This window comes from Sarcophilus harrisii, chromosome 2, assembly GCF_902635505.1.
Source record: "Sarcophilus harrisii chromosome 2, mSarHar1.11, whole genome shotgun sequence".
Taxonomy (NCBI): Eukaryota; Metazoa; Chordata; class Mammalia; order Dasyuromorphia; family Dasyuridae; genus Sarcophilus; species Sarcophilus harrisii.
In genome coordinates this window covers 504,213,263-504,230,556 of record NC_045427.1, presented here as the reverse complement: position 1 = coordinate 504,230,556, position 17,294 = coordinate 504,213,263, and the positions used below count along the sequence as shown (strand labels likewise).

The window sequence follows — 17,294 nt, the reverse complement described above, 5'->3', positions numbered from 1 at the left end:
AACAGTGCCCTGCATATGATAGCTACTTAACAAATGCTTATTCTTTTCCTTTCTCCCATCTCTAAATTTGACAAGTATTTTATGTCTTCCTACAAGAGGAAAAAGTATAGAATTCGGAGTCACAGCACTTGAATTTATGTCTGTTATTTAATACCTTTATGTTTAATAAACTTTAATAAATACCTTTATGATCTTGGCAAGTCACTCTGCCATACTCACAAATACTCACTTTGTCCAATACATATGGCAGTCTTCAGGACTTGCTGTAGCCTAAAAATTCAACACTCTGTGGCCAGACTATTGATGACCTTTTACATGTTAGTTGGTTCTAGCATTGATGGGGCAGAATATACTGTCTGTCATATATTTTCTACTTGAAACATCTGTGGCTTGGACCTACCAGAGCTTGTACTGTTCTGACTTAGCTTTGGAGAGCCCAGGTCCATTCACCTCTAGAGTAAAGAGTTTTGGTTTTTTTTAAATAACTTCTTAGGACTAGATAGTTCATAGCAATTTGAAGTAATTCTGTCTGCACTGGGAAGGAGCTTTTATTTTTAAACTTTAAAGTTTATTTTTGAAATAAAGATTTATTTCCTCATGGCATCCTAAAGGCTTTCTGCATGTCAGTATCAAAACTTTAGCTTTAGAAATTTACTTTCAAACCTGGAAGCTTTTGGTTTCTCTAGTGCCTATGTTTGAATATCCCTGTGATACATAAATAAAACCTGATTGTTAGATATTTGTGTTTTTTTTGCTGAATTCAAGGCAATCTCTTGTCTACACGTCTGACTCTGAAGCTGTTGACAGTATGATATGATGAAAAGAGCATTGGTTAAAATTCAGGTTACCTGGATTGTAGTCTCAGCTTTGTCACTAATTTAGTAGTATAATCAGTCAACAAGCACTTATTAAGTCAGGGGTCCTCAGACTTTTTAAATAGGGGGTCAGTTCACTGTCCCTCAGACTGTTGGAGAGCTGGACTATAATAAAAACAAAAACTTTGTTTTGTGGGTCTTTAAATAAAGAAACTTCATAGCTCTGGGTGAGGGGGATAAATGTCCTCAGCTGCCGCATCTGGCCCATGGGCTGTAGTTTGAGGACCCCTGTATTAAGTAATAACTTTATTCCAGTCACTAGACTAAGTGCTAGTGATATAAAGAAAAAGCAAAAACATTCCCTTCCTTGAAGAAATTTATATTCTAATGAGCAAGACAAAATTGTATCAAGAAAAGAAGATGAAAGATAGTTTTAGAGGAGGCCCTCTACAGGAGGAAGCCTTATATTCGACTCTTACAGAAAACCAAGAATTCTAAGAATTAGAAGGGAGAGCATGCCAGAAATGGAGAAAACAGTCCACAAAAAAGCACAGAGGTGGACAATAGAATGCTACAGATGAGGTCAAGCAAGCAGGTCAAGAAGACTGGATGTAGATTCAAGTCCTATATTATACACTGTCCTCTCAGGTCACATTCATCTTTCAGTTCCCCCAAACAACCAATACTATACATTTTAGAACAAATGCTGGTCTATATGAATAAAGGAACTTCCTCATCTGGGAATTCCTTATACCTATGAAAATCACAAGTTTAGTCTCCTTCTTCCTATCCCCTACTCCTGTTTTCCCCCACTCCAGGGCTATTTCTCAAATTACTTTGTATTTATTTTGTATACATTTTTGTTTACTTGTTGCTTATGTGTTATTCAGGTTTTTAATGGTAGACTTGTTTTTGCTGATATTTGTCTCTAGCCAAAGTGCCTGTTTTAGGGCAGGGTCTTAATAAATGCTTCTTGAATAAATGGCTTCATGCATGAATTATTGACCATGCTGTAGAGCCACTGATTTATTTATGAGTATTGGTCTTCTCTCTACAACTAGGTGATAAGCCAAAGCAGGGAATTTGTCTTATGTCATTATATACTCTTCCGTTAGCTAGCTATTCAATAGATGATTTTTGGTTGATCTTTAAAGCCAGAGAAATTCTGAGACATAAAGGTATGTGTGGTGAGATGGGATGAAAACTCTGGGAAGTTTTGAAAGCTATGTTTAGTAGTATTCAAAGTATTTTGAATATTCAAAGTAATTAAGCATCTTTGAATGTACTCTGTTTTTACTATCCAGCATGCTCAAATAATGGGTAGCAAATAATGGTAGCTCAAATAATGGGTAGTACCCAAAAATAAGCAATTTTGTCAGACCCTTTCCTGTAATTTAATTTTGACATATCAAAAAAAAAAACAAAACCCATAGAATTTCCCCCAAATAAGTATCATTTGATTTTTAAATAATAATAATGCTTCATGTTCATGGGTACATGTAACTAACTCATTATGCCTTTAATTATGAAGATATATCTTCGATATTTATCCAGTATCTAATAGCCAAAGATGATGATGATGATGATAATGATGATAAAAGCAGCTGACATTTATATAGTGCTTACTATGTATCAGGAAATATGCTAAGTGCTTTATAATTAATAGCTCACTTTAGCCTCATAACAACAAAATGAAGAAACCAACAAACAGGTTGATAGTGATTTGTCTCTGTGATTTGTGTCTGTGGTCAGATTTGAATGCAGATCATCCTGATTTCAGTCCCAGTACTCTGTCCACTGAGTCATCTAATTGTCCCTGATATAATCAGTCTTCTAAGATTCTAAAGTTCTGCCTAATTTACTGATATTGTCTTATTAGGGATGGGAGGGAAAGATAAAACCTTTATATATTTTAATAAAAATAAGGAACACTAGAATTTTTAAAATAAAATATGCTTCAACCTAAATTTTTTCTAAGCAAAGATATTGAAATCCTCTCATTTCCTTTTCCTGCACAAAAAACCCTCAATTTACTAATCTGGAAATTATATCTCACTTTTTTAAAAGAGTCATTCACTTCCATGGACAATAATACTAACTTTTGGCCTTTTAGAATATTGCCATTACAAGGAACTGGAAACTAAGTGGATCTCCATCAGTTGGGGAATGGCTGAATAAATTATATATGAATGTAATGTAATGTTATTGTTCTATAAGAAACGATCAGCAGGATGATTTTAGAAAGGTCTAAAGAGATTTACATGAGCTGATGCTAACTGAAATGAGTAGAACCAAGAGATCACTGTACACAGCAACAATAAAATTATGTGATGGACCTAGCTCTATTCAACAATGACATGATTAAGGCCAATTCTAATAAACTTTTGATGGAAAGAACCATTTGCATCCAGAGAAAGGACTATGAGGACTAGATGCGGATCACAACATAGTATTTTCACCTATTTTGTTGGTAGTGATGTTTGCTTGCTTGTTTTCTTATTTTTTTCCCCTTTTGATTTGATTTTTCTTGATGATAAATGTAGAAATGTGTTTAAAACAATTGCACATCTTTAACCTATATTAATTACTTGCTGTCGAGTGGAGGAAGAAGATGGGGAAGGAGGGGGAAAAGTTTGGAACACAAGGTTTTGCAAGGGTGAATGCTGAAAACTATCTTTGTATGTATTTTTAGAAATAAGAAAGGTATAAAGACTTTTCAAAGACAAATTATGTTTTTGCAAATACTATTTCTTGGTATACTAAGGTCTGGGTAGAAATTTGCCTCTCTTTTTTGGAGATCAACCACAGTCAGAAAGGGGAGTCCCCTATGAATCAAGATTGTTCATTGAAACAAGTTCAGAATTGTGTAAATGTTAAATAAATGAATGGAAGGTAGGAGAGTAACTGAACTGTGGTTAACATTGTTTTTAATGGTATATAATCTATTTTTTTAAACAATCTAGCCTGATTGTTTATTCAGCCAATCTGAATAATTTTCTTCCCTTGTATAGCCAAGAGAGTTTGAAATGTAGATGCATTCTTAAGCAGCTACCAACATACAAATAAATGAGTCAAAGATTTTCAGCAAAACAAGACTTTTCCTATCAATTTCTCTGCTAAGGAATCAGGAGAACAACAACTTTTTTTTTAGATTGGTGTCCATGCTATTTATTTGGCACAGAATAGTATGCACATACTTTGTGGCATGTGTGCAGTCATTCAAAGAGCCTCTGTCTAGAACCAATCACTCATGGAAGGGCACAGCAGATGTTTACTCATTTCAGTACAGTGCTGATGGTTGTTATTAAGGAATAGACTAGCTTTATTCATTCTCGTGTATCTCAACATGAATAAATTTGTAGAAGTGTGCTGTTTTCACTTGGCCAGAAAATAATACTGTCAACAATCAAGCTTGAGAAGCAGCTGGTGATTAATAGTCTTTGTATTTCAGGGATGAACGGAATCAGTCCATCATTGTAAGTGGAGAGTCTGGTGCAGGAAAGACAGTTTCTGCTAAGTATGCCATGAGATACTTTGCAACTGTGAGTGGTTCTGCCAGTGAGGCCAATGTTGAAGAGAAGGTCCTGGCTTCTAATCCCATTATGGAGGTAAGGAAGCATTATCCTCAGCCTTCATAACTGAATGTGGTGCTGCTCTTGTGAAATATTGCTAAGATATATGTGAAAGATACAATGTGACACTTCAGGATAAAGTAATAAAGTCTGGGGTTTTTTATTATTTGGAAAATAAAATGTTCATGCATAGGGAAGGAAGAAATCAGTGAGAATTTTATAAGTAGATATTTTCAGTTGGCTCATACAACTATAATGAGCTTTTAAAATGCTCACATATACTTAGTTTAAGGTTAGAAATTAATATGTGTTTGAACCACATGCATTTAATTATAAGATTAGTTGTATTCAGCTGTAATTATAATTAATATTTAATCTAAATGTAGTAATATGACAAATAATGGCAATCACTTATACAGTAATAGAATCAAACACATAGTTATACCCTCTGGCCCATTTAAAAAATATCTACTACTTAATTGAGTTAAAACATTTTTATTTTGCTAAAAATTTTACATAAGTTGTACCTGGGGTTATATTAGAAATTTATCTTTATATGTCCCAAGAATTTGATTCCAAATTCACTCATTTCCTGTAAGCAGAAAAGAGTGATGATTCATCTTGTTAAAGCTTTTATTTGTCCAAATAAATACAATCCCACATCTGTTTTACAGTATCCTGGGAATTAAGCCTTTGGAGTCATTGAAGTTTTCCCCAGCCCAGGTTAAATGAATGAAATGTGTTTTGTGATATTTTGTGGTGTTACATATTCTTATTAATATCTTTGTCAATATACTGGAATTCACTACCATTACTTATAAATTAATGAGTTTCAGGCAGGTTTTGCTTTTATTGACTGCTTCTTTACTATCTTGTTAGACTGATTTCTACCTTTCTCCCCTGAAATTATTATTTCTTACAATAAATGCTGGACAAATGTTTTGTTGTCATAATTATCATATTAACATTAATAAAAATCTACTATAGCTATATTAATAAAAATCTACTATAGTTATAGTAGATTTTTTTGGTCTAATGTCACGGTTTTAGCTTAGAAAAGGAAATAAGACAGTACTATTCTTTTCAAAACTTACATGACAAGATCAATAATAACATGATACTTAAGAGAAGAAGAATTTTTACAAAAGAGGATCTTTTAAGTAAGAAATACTTATGTGAAGTAGGAATATATTTACCAGAGAAAATGGTACTTATTTTGTAGGTAAGAGAATTTAAATATTTCAACATCAGTGATTCTAAGATCATTAATGTGTTTATAACGAAAAAGAACTATTTTGGAAGAAGCATAATTAAATGAAGAATGATATTACTAATTTGTTTACAAAGAAGTGAATGCTTCCAATTAGAATTTCATATCAATATTTTTTATTCCTTCTTTCTTCTTTGTCAAGCCTTTCTTTTCACCTAAAGCACAGATGAAGTTAAAACTGGTCTAATACAACTGGGGCACAAAGGGTTTTTGCAGTAGTCTTTCCCAAGGTAATTGTGCCTGGTTTGCTGTGCTGTGTGGAGTTTGAAAATATGTCCTAATCGCCCTTAGGATTTTTCTTTGTATGACCTGATTGCTACTTTGTTATAATGAAAAGATATAGATTTGTTAGGAGAATTCAGCAGCATCCTGTGAAAAACAGAAATGTAATTAAAAATAGCTTGCAAATGGAAGAAAGCCAAAAAAATGCATATGTTGAAAGAGAATGAAATGATCAAAAATATTAGATACCTTCAAGTTTTAAAAGCAAATATTCATTTTCTAAGAGGGATCATTTCAAATTCTGAATGAATATTGGTAAATTCTATCTTTACTAGCATCAGTGAAATAGTTGTTGGTTTGGGTTAAGAAAAAACAAAACTATATTTTGCTTCCTCTCATTGTCATGCATATTTCTAAATTAATTTTTAAAAATGTCATCTTGGCACCTAGAATGGCTTTCTTTGAATGGATTTGTATATATATCATTCAGGCTTCTGGTCCTAATATGAGAAGTCTCATTTATAATTACACCATGAAACATTATCCATGCCAGTTGTCTATCAAGTAGATTCTTGTGCTATGTTGAATAGGATTTAGGCAAGTGCTCCCATCAGGACCTCTTGACATTTAAGTAGACCTCGTGAATGTTACAGGGGATAGAAGGTGCAAAAGATCTGAATGATTTGTTCTAGAATATCTGGAAGTTCCTGTGAGAAACCATGTTCATTTTAGTTCTTCTTTTGTTTGTGGGGATCATATAAGGCTTTAGGATGACCATAAGAATTGTTTAGAGAAGGGAAGGAAAAAAAAAGGGAAGGATGGAGAGTTAGGCAACTGGATTTAACTGGATACTGAACCAGCAAAAAAACCAAAACAAAACCAAAAAAACCCATGGATTAGGAAGATGATATGGTGGGATAAGGGTGAAGAGAAATAATTTTTATTCACAACAGATCTGGGATCTTTTCATTTAAAATATGAAAAATGAATATACAGCCCAAGAATACAGAACAAGAGGTTACAGAGAGAAAGAACAGTTAGACAATGCTTCAAAACCTCACGTTTGTGAATCAGGTCAGTCCGATGATGGTCTGAACAATATCAGATGCAGAAACTTAGTCTGTTAATTGAGATAAAAAAAATTCAACAGAAAGTTACTGAAAGAATTTATCCTGTTGTTTGTAATTATAAGAATTGTAGGTGGCAGGGACATAGTTTAACCTCTACATTTTATAGATGAGGAAAGAAGCTGAAAATGACTTGCCAAGGTCACACAAATATTAAGTATCTGGGCAGAATTTGAACTCAGGTCTTCCTAATTCCAAGTCCAAGATTTAATCTCTCTTGATTCTCACTGTACATTATTTACTTAGACAATAATGAACAAAGAGCTCTCTGATGGCTCTGTTTTCTCACTTTATTTTTTTCCTTTTCCTAACTTTAACCCTAAAAACTAGGTTTTTTTTTTCCACTCAGAAATGGATATGGTCGAAAACTATAGGAGTGTTTGAACTCTAGTTCCCCAGGCTTGTTTAACCAGAGAGTTTGAGAGATTAATTGTAGATACTTTTTTCTTTATTTGCTATAGAACATTCTATTAGAATGTAAGCTTAAGGAGGATGAGAACTGTTAATACATTTTCTTTGCATGAGCATAGTGCCCGGCACTCAACAAGCTCTTTTTTTTTTTTTTTTTTTTTTTTTAATAGCCTTTTATTTACAGGATATATGCATGTGTAACTTTACAGCATTAACAATTGCCAAACCTCTTGTTCCAATTTTTCACCTCTTACCACCCCCCCCACCCCCTCCCCTAAATGGCAGGATGACCAGTAGATGTTAAATATATTAAAATATAAATTAGATACACAATAAGTATACATGACCAAAACGTTATTTTGCTGTACAAAAAGAATCAGACTCTGAAATATTGTACAATTAGCTTGTGAAGGAAATCAAAAATGCAGGTGTGCATAAATATAGGGATTGGGAATTCAATGTAATGGTTTTTAGTCATCTCCCAGAGTTCTTTTTCTGGGCATAGCTGGTTCAGTTCATTACTGCTCCTTTGGAAATGATTTGGTTGATCTCGTTGCTGAGGATACTCAACAAGCTCTTAATAAAAGTTTCCTGTTGAATTGATGTAGAACATTGACTCATTCAGAGTCTTCCCAAAGTCAGTTGCAAATCTGATTAAATTCTAGAACTCGTAGAATTTTTCTTTTTCAGCAATTTCTTGTTGGTAGGAATTAATAACTACTTCATAAGACTGACGTTAAAAATTTAAGAAGATTGAAAAATAATGTTTATATTTGATCAAAATGTTGAGATCTGAGGTTTCAAATCATTGAATAATGCTATAGCTGGAAGAGATCTCACAGATCATTTATTTCAGATTCCTTATTTAAAAAATGAGGAAAGTGAAGAACAAAAAGCTGTGAATTGCTTGAAATAGACTTGCTGGAGGTTTTAGAGCTAGATTCTGGCCAGATATAGAAATACAATTTGGAGTTCTTTCTGCATATTTATTGTCCTTGTCCCTACATCAATCTCAGTTCTGAAAGTGCCTTCAACTGGGAAAAAAGGACTTGATCTATATTAGTGCCTCTGTTCACTTATGTTCCCCACAAGGTTACATGGCAAGTTTCAAGGATTTGCAGGCCTTATTCTAATGCAGAGAAATGTTGACAAAAATAGAATGTTTAACCTTTGTTAAATCTGTAAATTTCAGTCTACAAAATTTCCTAAGTAAAATATCATTTGACCAAATTACTTTGTACTGTTTTACACTGTTTTTTTTCTTTGATTTAAAAGAAAACTTTATAGATGTTTTCTTAACCAATGAGCAAAATATACACAGCTTTAATTTCTAAAAGTATAATTTGGGAGAACATATTGTCTGCAACTTTCTAGTAGAACTAAGGTAATGCTTTCATTATTTATAAATATCATGCTTATAGACAGATATTTGAGCCAGATTTTATATACACTTTACTTAACAGTGAGTGGTGGGGCAGCTAGGTGGCAGGGTGGATAGAGCACCAACCCTAAACTCAGGAGGACATGAGTTCAAATATGGCCTCAGACACTTAACACTTCCTTGTTGTGTGACCCCGTGCAAGTCACTTAACCCCAATTATCTCAGCAAAAAAATAAAAAATGGCTGTGAGTGGTTATTTGCAAATAATTACATGACTCTCTGGGCTCTTGGGGATTAGTAATGATAGTTCACAAGAAAACTTGTATTCCAATAAAATATGCATTTATTTAAAATGAAATATTTGATATTAGATTCTTCAATATATACAGCAAAGAGAAACCTGCTATATGGGCCAAGAAGATGGAAAACCAGTAATCAAGATATTCTAATAAATTCTGTTTTACCTTCTCTCAATCTGCTTTTATGTAGAAAAGCTTTCTGTTTTTAATACTTTATTAAAAAATACCAGTCTTCAATTATTATCCACAAAGTTTTGTGGGAGAACTAACTTATTAGATATAGTTTTGTATAGTGAGTGAAACTGGGAAACAATAGGCAAAATATTTAGAGGTACAAAAATGGTGCCCCTCCAAAACTTGAAGGTGCCTTTTTAAAACCTGGGTCCTCTTGTCTTCCAGAATCCTCTTAAACATTTTGTGAATACTAAAAATTCTTGATATATTTAAGCCATTAAGTTCTTGTTCTCTCTTACCTCTAGTCAATTGGAAATGCTAAAACCACGAGGAATGATAACAGCAGCCGTTTTGGGAAATACATTGAGATTGGTTTTGATAAGAGATATCGAATTATCGGTGCCAACATGAGAACCTATCTCTTAGAGAAATCCAGAGTGGTGTTCCAGGTAAGATGGATTGTATGGCTGATCAGTTTAATATATGGTGACAGAAAATTAGGATCATTTTTATGTACTATTAGCATATTCTGTGGGAGTCTGTAATGTAATGGGTAGAGCTTGTCTTGGAGTCAGGAAAAGTGGGGTTCAAGTCCTCCCCTTTGATACACAAAACCTACATGACCTTGGTTAAGTCATTTAACTTCTGAAAATTGTGTAAGTGGCTCTCTAAGGTCATAAATTATGGACAGATGACGACAATCTTTCATGTGATAGGAAGAGGAATTTCCTCATTGAAAATTTTTATATTAATGAAATCAAAGGTTTTTCCTCTAATTCTTCAACTACCCCCCCCCATATATACACAATAGATGTGTATGTATACATATACATGTGTTCCTGAGTTTATATAAAATAACAAATAACATTTATATGATACTTTAATATTTGGATATATTATATACTATTTCATTGGGTCATCCCAGGAACCTATTTTGGGGGAATTTACATATATTTTTTCTAATCATATGTAAAAACAATTTTCAACATTCTTTTTTTTTAATTATAGCTTTTTATTTACAAGATATGCATGGGTAATTTTTCAGCATTGACAATTGCAAAACCTTTTGTTCCAATTTTTCCCCTCCTACCTCCCACCCCTTCCCCCAGACAGCAGGTTGACCAATGCATGTTAAATATGTTAAAGTATAAGTTAAATATAATATATGTATACATGTCCATACAATTATTTTGCTGTACAAAAAGAATTGGACTCTGAAATAGTATACAATTACCCTGTGAAGGAAAGAAAAAATGCAGGCGGACAAAAATAGAGGGATTGGGAATTCTATGTAGTGGTTCATAGTCATCTCCCAGAGTTCTTTCGTTGGATGTAGCTGGTTCAATTCATTATTGCTCTATTGGAACTGATTTGGTTCATCTCATTTCAACATTCTTTTTTTATTAAAGCTTTTTCATTTTCAAAAGATATGCATGGATAATTTTTCAACATTAACCCTTTCAAAAACCTGTGTTCCAATCCCCCCCTTATTCCCACCTCCTTCCCTAGATAGCAAGTAATCTAATATATGTTAAAAATGGTAAATATATTAACATTCTTTTAAAAAAAGTTTTGAGTTCTAAATTCTGTCCCTTCCTCTCCTTTTCTCTGCTTGAGAAGGCAAACAAATTGAAATAGATTGTACTTGTGTAGTAATGCAAAATGTGTTTCTATATTAACTATGTTGTGAAAGAAAACCCAGACTGAAAAGAAACCAAGGAAAATAAAGTAAAAAAAAAGTATGCTTTCAAACTGCATTCAAACTCCATCAGTTCTTTCTCTTGAGGTGGATAGCATTTTTCATCGTAAGTCCTTCAGAATTGTTATAATGCTGAGAATAGTTAAATCATTCATAGTTGATCATAATACAATGTTGCTATTGCTGTGTGCTATATTCTCCTAGTTCTGCTCTGTTTACTTGGTATCAGTTCATCAGATTTTTTTTTTTTTTTTTTTTTTGCTTAGGCAATTGGGGTTAAGTGACTTGCTCATTTGCCCAGGTTCACACAGCTAATAAGTATTGAGTGTCTGAGTTCATATTTGAACTCAGGTCCTCCTAACTTCAGGGCTGGTGCTTTATTCACTGTGCCATGTAGCTGTCTCCACAGATTTTTTTTTTTAAAGCATCCTGCTCATCATTTCTTATAGCACAAAAGTATTCCTTCATAATTCTGTACCACAACTTATTCAGACATTCCCCAATTGATGGACGTACCTTAAATTTCCAATTCTCTTATTATAGAGAGCTGCTATAAATATTTCTATAACTATAACTCCAATCCTTTTCCTTTTTCTTTGGGATACAGATCAAAGAGTATGCACAGTTTTATAGCTTCTTGGGCATGGTTCCAAATTGTTCTCCAGAATGGTTGACAGCCCCACCAACAATGCAGTAGCTTTTTGATTTTTCACAATCTCTTAGAGGATTCCTTTACAGTTCTTCTTTTGAGAACCATTTGTTCATATATTTTGACCACTTATTTATTGGGAATAGCTATTATTTTTATACATATTTATTAATTGTTTATATATATTGGATACCAAACGATTATCAGAGGAATTTGAAAAAATATTTTTTCCATTTGACTTTCTTAACCTAAGGGAAAAAGCTTAACCTATGTGCAAAAACTTTACACTTTATTGTAATCATTTATTTTATTTTGTATAATTATCTCTATCTTTTGATTGGTTAAGAATATATGCCCTATTCATAGCCGTGAGAAGTATATAGTTTTGTCTCCCTCCGTATTTTTTCCAGCAGGTTTTTTTTTTTTTAACATTAATGTCATGTATCATTTAGAATATATTCTAGAATATGGCATAAGGTTTTGGTCTAAGCTTAATTCACTTCATTTTTGTTCTAGAACATATTTTATAAACTTTCCTCCTCAATTCCATTTCCTCCACACTTAAAGCAGATGACTTAATCCCTGACTTCCCTAAGAAAATTGAAGCTTTCCATCATAAATTTCTGTAATCTTCTTTCACTATTCTTCAAAATTTTTGATTATCATTGTTTTCTCTTCAGTAATAGAAGAGAGATATCTGTTTATTTCTATGATTAATTAATGTACTTTTGATCTTACTCCTTTCCTTCTCCTTCAGGACTTTTCTCTATCAGTGATGCTATCTTTGAATTCTCCTTTGCCTCTTACTATTTGTCTACAATCACTTATGTGTATAATCCTTAAAAAAAAAAAAAAAAAAAAAAAAGCTTTTTCTTGCTCCTTCTGTCCTTTCTAAGCTACCTATGTCTAATTACTATCCTATCTCATCTTTACTGCCAAATATTTTTAATATTTCCTTACCCAATGTTTCTATTTCCTCTTAATCCACTACCCCCTTACCATCTTACTTTTGTCCCCATCACTCCACTGAATCTACTCCCTCAAAAAAAAAATCAGTGCCTTTTTTAGGCTAACTTTTTTAGTACTCAACCTCCTTGATTTCTCTCCTGATTTTCACATAGTTGAGTTTGCCTCGGCCCGCGAGGCAGAGTGTGTGGACCCTGGAAGAAAAGAGATAAGGGCAAGAGAGAGGGGACGCGCTAAATGGAGGAAAGTCAAATCATTCTGATCAAGCCTCATTTTAATGGGTGCAATAGTACAGATATATATAGCAGTAGAAAAGAAGGCAGGGTTGTACAAACACAGTACAGGGTGGGGGTCCATGACAAAGGGTTGGTATCCCGCCCAAGGATGAGCTGCTCAGATGTTTCTGGTGGCAGGAAGCTCTATGATGTGATTAGGGGATGCCAAGATATCTGCCTATTCAAAGTTAGGATGTGATTAGGAGATTCCTATTCAGGAAGTCTTTGGTATGATGTGATTAGGAGATTCAACCTATTCTAGGTTGGCCTTATGTGGCTGTAGATTAGTGCAGGCTCCCAAACAGTTGAGTTTTCCATGTTACCAGATATTCTTTCTTTTTTTTTTTTTAATTTTAGATATACCCTATGATCCTTATTCTTCTCTTTTCCAACCACTTTTTCTTTGTCTCCTTCACTAGTGGGTCATATTTTCCCCTGTCCTTTGATGGTCAAATGTTTAATCCCTCCTTTTTCTTCTTTTCTATACTTTTTTGCCTTAGTAAACTCATCTAATTAACATGATTATGTTGATGACCCCTAAAGCTGTATATCCAATCCATGGGAGTTCCAGATCTACATCTTCAGCTGCCTTCATCTTAGCTCATTTTGCATGTCCCATCAAGATTTCCAAGTTCATCATATCCAAAATCAAAATCAAACTTATTACCTTCCCCTAGATCTATTTGTCCATTGTGTTTCAGTGTTATTCACAATAATACACCCATTCCCCTGTGTTTGAAATCTTGGAGTTCTCTTAGATTCTTCCTTTTCTTTAATCTATTGAATCTAATTCAAATAGTTCTTGTTATTTTTACCTCCATAAAATCCTTTGTAACTCCCTCCTTGTCCCACCTTAGTTTATGACCCTATTAACTATCACTTGTACTATTGTGATGCTCTTTTCAGTCAATCAGTCAATAAACCTTTACTAAACTTCTATTATGTGCCAGGCCCTGTGTTCAGGGATACAAAAGGCAAAAGACAGTCCTTGATCTCAGAGAGTTCCCAATCTTGGGAGTTGGGGGGCGAAGAGACCAAAACAAGCAAATATGTAATAATAAGCTATATAAAGCATAATTAGAAATAAAAGAGGAAAAGGTACCAGAATTAGAAGTTTCAGTCATAACACTGTCCCCCTTCCAATCCATCCTTTATCATACTACTAGAATAATTTTTCTTGTATTCCCCCCAATAATTCTTGAGAGCAGGATTTAAATTTCAATTTTTCTTTATATTTCCAGTACATGGCACATATGTAAGTATAGATTTATTGAATGTACAGATACAGTCCTGTCTTTTTTTTCCCCCTCAAACATCTTCAGGATCTTCCTACAGCATCCTAAGTGATATTCAGACTTCTTCACCTGGTTTTTTAAATCCTGCATCATCTGGTGCTATTCTGTCTTTCCAACATTATCTCATATTATTAACCTTCATGCACTCTTCTAAGCTGACTTAATTGGTTAGTCCCTTAAATGTACCTCTTTTTCTTTGTTCACATTGTTCCTTATGCCTCAGATAACTTCCCTTCTCTCTGTGTGTTGAATTCCTATTCATCCTTTTAAAAAAATTATCTTTTGTTTTTAAATCTTTTGAGGTCCAGATTTTCTCCCTTATCCCATCCCCAGCCCTCATTAAGAAATTATATATGAAATTATAGAAAACATTTCCATAAAAGTCATGTTGTGGAAGAAAATATAGATTTCCCATTCTTAAAAAAGCCCCTCAAAAATAAAGTAAAAAATAAGAGGGGGGGAAGAGAAGAAGAAAGAAAACATGCTTCTATCTGTATTCAGACACAATCAATTCCTTCTCTGCCTAACCATCTTTTTAAGTTTGGTCAAATGCCAGTACTTCCATAAAATCCTCTTTGCTACTAAGTTCCCTTTCAATTGCTAACAAAAGTCCCCTTTAAATCACATATGGAATTTTATAAATCTCTAACATAGCATTGTGGAATTTCCACTTGTATATATTTGTGTCTTATCTTACCATAAATGTCTTATCTAAACTTTGAATCTTCCCTTGTACAGTCACTGGAATAGAATTCTATACCAGTAAACATTAATCTTGGATGAATAAAGGACTGTGACTTCAAGCCAAAGCACAGTCATTGCTTTTTTTTTTAATTCTTTATCATATATTAAGTTTTTGCTAATCAGCATAAACCAAATATCATAGTCAAAAATATAGTATTTGTATATGAAGGGTAATGGAGAGATTGAAATGTTATGTTGCAAATGAAATTCACTGATTAGGAAATAGACTATGTTCATTTTACCAAATCATGAAATTAAAAAAATATTCATCATTCAGTTTTTTTGAATTTGATTACTATAATTGAAAAATCTTTACTTTTTTTTCAAAGGCAGAAGAGGAGAGAAACTATCATATCTTCTACCAGTTGTGTGCCTCAGCAAAGTTACCAGAATTTAAAATGCTACGATTAGGTATGAAAGTGACATTTGGGGAGTTTGATATTATTTCACTTATATTTGGGTTAATTAATTGTCTTCTCAAAGAGGAAGCTGTTATGTGATAGCCACTGGGAAGAAGCAAAGGTTTTAAGAAATGCTTTTTTGAATCCATACTTTAAAATTATCTTAATACCTACTTAGGAGACAGATTAAAGAGAAGAGTGAATAGGGGCAGCGATATCAACTTGGAAACTTCTAAAAATCCAGGTAGGAGGTGATAAGAAAGGAATTGTACTAGTGCTCTGTTTATAAACATGGAAGCTAAGAGATGCCAAGTGAACAGAATTATCAGAACCCCTAAATATTCCTTTAGAATCTATATAAAGATATTTACCTAAAGCATATAATGACATTTTAAAAATTAAAAATAGTGTAGATATACATTGAATTCATTGCTTCTCAGAAATGACTTTCATAGAAGTCATCTTTACTAATGATGAGGTTTTCTTTTAAAAAGAAAAAAAGTTTTAAACAGTCTACCAAGTAATTACTGTTTCTTTATCAATAAAGAGCTATATTAGGTAAATTAACAAATAAATGTTTGATAGATAAAGAAAACAGCTTTTAAACTGATAGTATGGATTATTTAATTAGCATGATACTGGGAACTACTTAAAACTAAGTGAGTTTCATGAAAAAATAGTAATTTGCAATGATATTCTAAAATAGTGATGGTTTCTATAACTTTTCAGTTTGCACAGAGTAATTCCTAAATCTTAAACTTGGGTTTGGATTGCTCACTATTCAGCAATAAATTAGGAGTCCACTAGGAATTAGGAATTGAATTGGGAATCCAAAGATTATTCTGGTTCCATTTTCACTATACATTACACATATTGGGACAGTTAGATGGTGCAGTGGATAGAGCACCAGCCTTGAAGTCAAGGAGGACCTGAGTTCAAATCTATTCTCAGATGCTTAACACTTACTAGCTGGATGACTATAGGCAACCTCAATTGCCTCATAAAAACATACATTAGACATATTATACAAGATTCTGTAAGGAGTGGCAAATGTGATTGTAAAGCCACTTTTACTACTGTTTAAAAGATCTGAATGTTACCAGTTTTGAAAAGATTGAATGATATCCTGTTTTTCAAAAATGAAAGAGTACAGAACCTGGCAATAATAAATAAGCTAATAACTTTAACTTTGATTCCTGGCAAATTCCTAGAATATTTATTAAAAGGATGTTTAAGAAAATCTAGAAAAGCTGGTAGTGATCATAAAGAGCTACTCTGATCAAGAGAATTATCTAAGACAATTCCAAAGAGCCCATAATGAAAAAGAGTTAGAACCTGTCCTCAGAGACCTTAATTATAATTTTATGAGGAATATAACATGAAAATCAATAGGTATAAATAAAGTATATACATGATAAACTAGATAGAGGGAAGACACAAATTAAGGAGGAGCAAGAAAGGCTTACAGCAGATGTGACTTTAGCTGAGACTTGACAGAAGCCAGGGAAACTAGATGATGAATAGGGAGAATTCCAAGCCCAAGAAACAACTTGTGACAAGTTTGGGGAAGAGGGGTGTACCTTTGTCTAGCTTGCCCTGGAGACTGGGACTAGTCCAGATAGTGAGACTGATCAGCCACATTCTAGGCCCCCCCATTGGAATAGGTCTCCTCTCTCACTATACTATTCATTCTTCTCATTAATTGGTAACCAATGAGTTAATTGCTGTCCTTAAGAATATTCATTCTTCTGAGGGTATATAAACTCTGAATGGGTTCCATAAGGGTTCTTGACATTCAGGAATGCTTCTGACCCCTTTTATTAATTATCTGCTGGAATAATTAATAATATGTTTAATTACCCAGAAACTATGTCTCTTGAACTTTTTATATGTCACAATGGCTAGTTCAAATTATGTAATGATTGATCAGATTTTTACCTTTGTTTAAAATACAACATTGATGTTACTTGTATTATATTTCAGTTAGAGCTTGT

At 33.2% G+C, this 17,294-nt stretch overlaps 1 protein-coding gene across 6 annotated transcripts in view; it reads left to right on the top strand.

Annotated features, from left to right (window-relative positions):
- MYO5A (myosin VA) overlaps positions 1-17,294 on the top strand; it is a 202,525-nt gene that overhangs the window by 84,131 nt on the left and 101,100 nt on the right. For all 6 annotated transcript variants that reach the window (XM_031955220.1, XM_031955217.1, XM_031955219.1 and 3 more), the window contains exons 5-7: positions 4,267-4,423; positions 9,577-9,720; positions 15,229-15,310. In XM_031955220.1, coding sequence (XP_031811080.1) covers positions 4,267-4,423; positions 9,577-9,720; positions 15,229-15,310 — 383 coding nt within the window. The remainder of the gene's footprint in view (positions 1-4,266; positions 4,424-9,576; positions 9,721-15,228; positions 15,311-17,294) is intronic.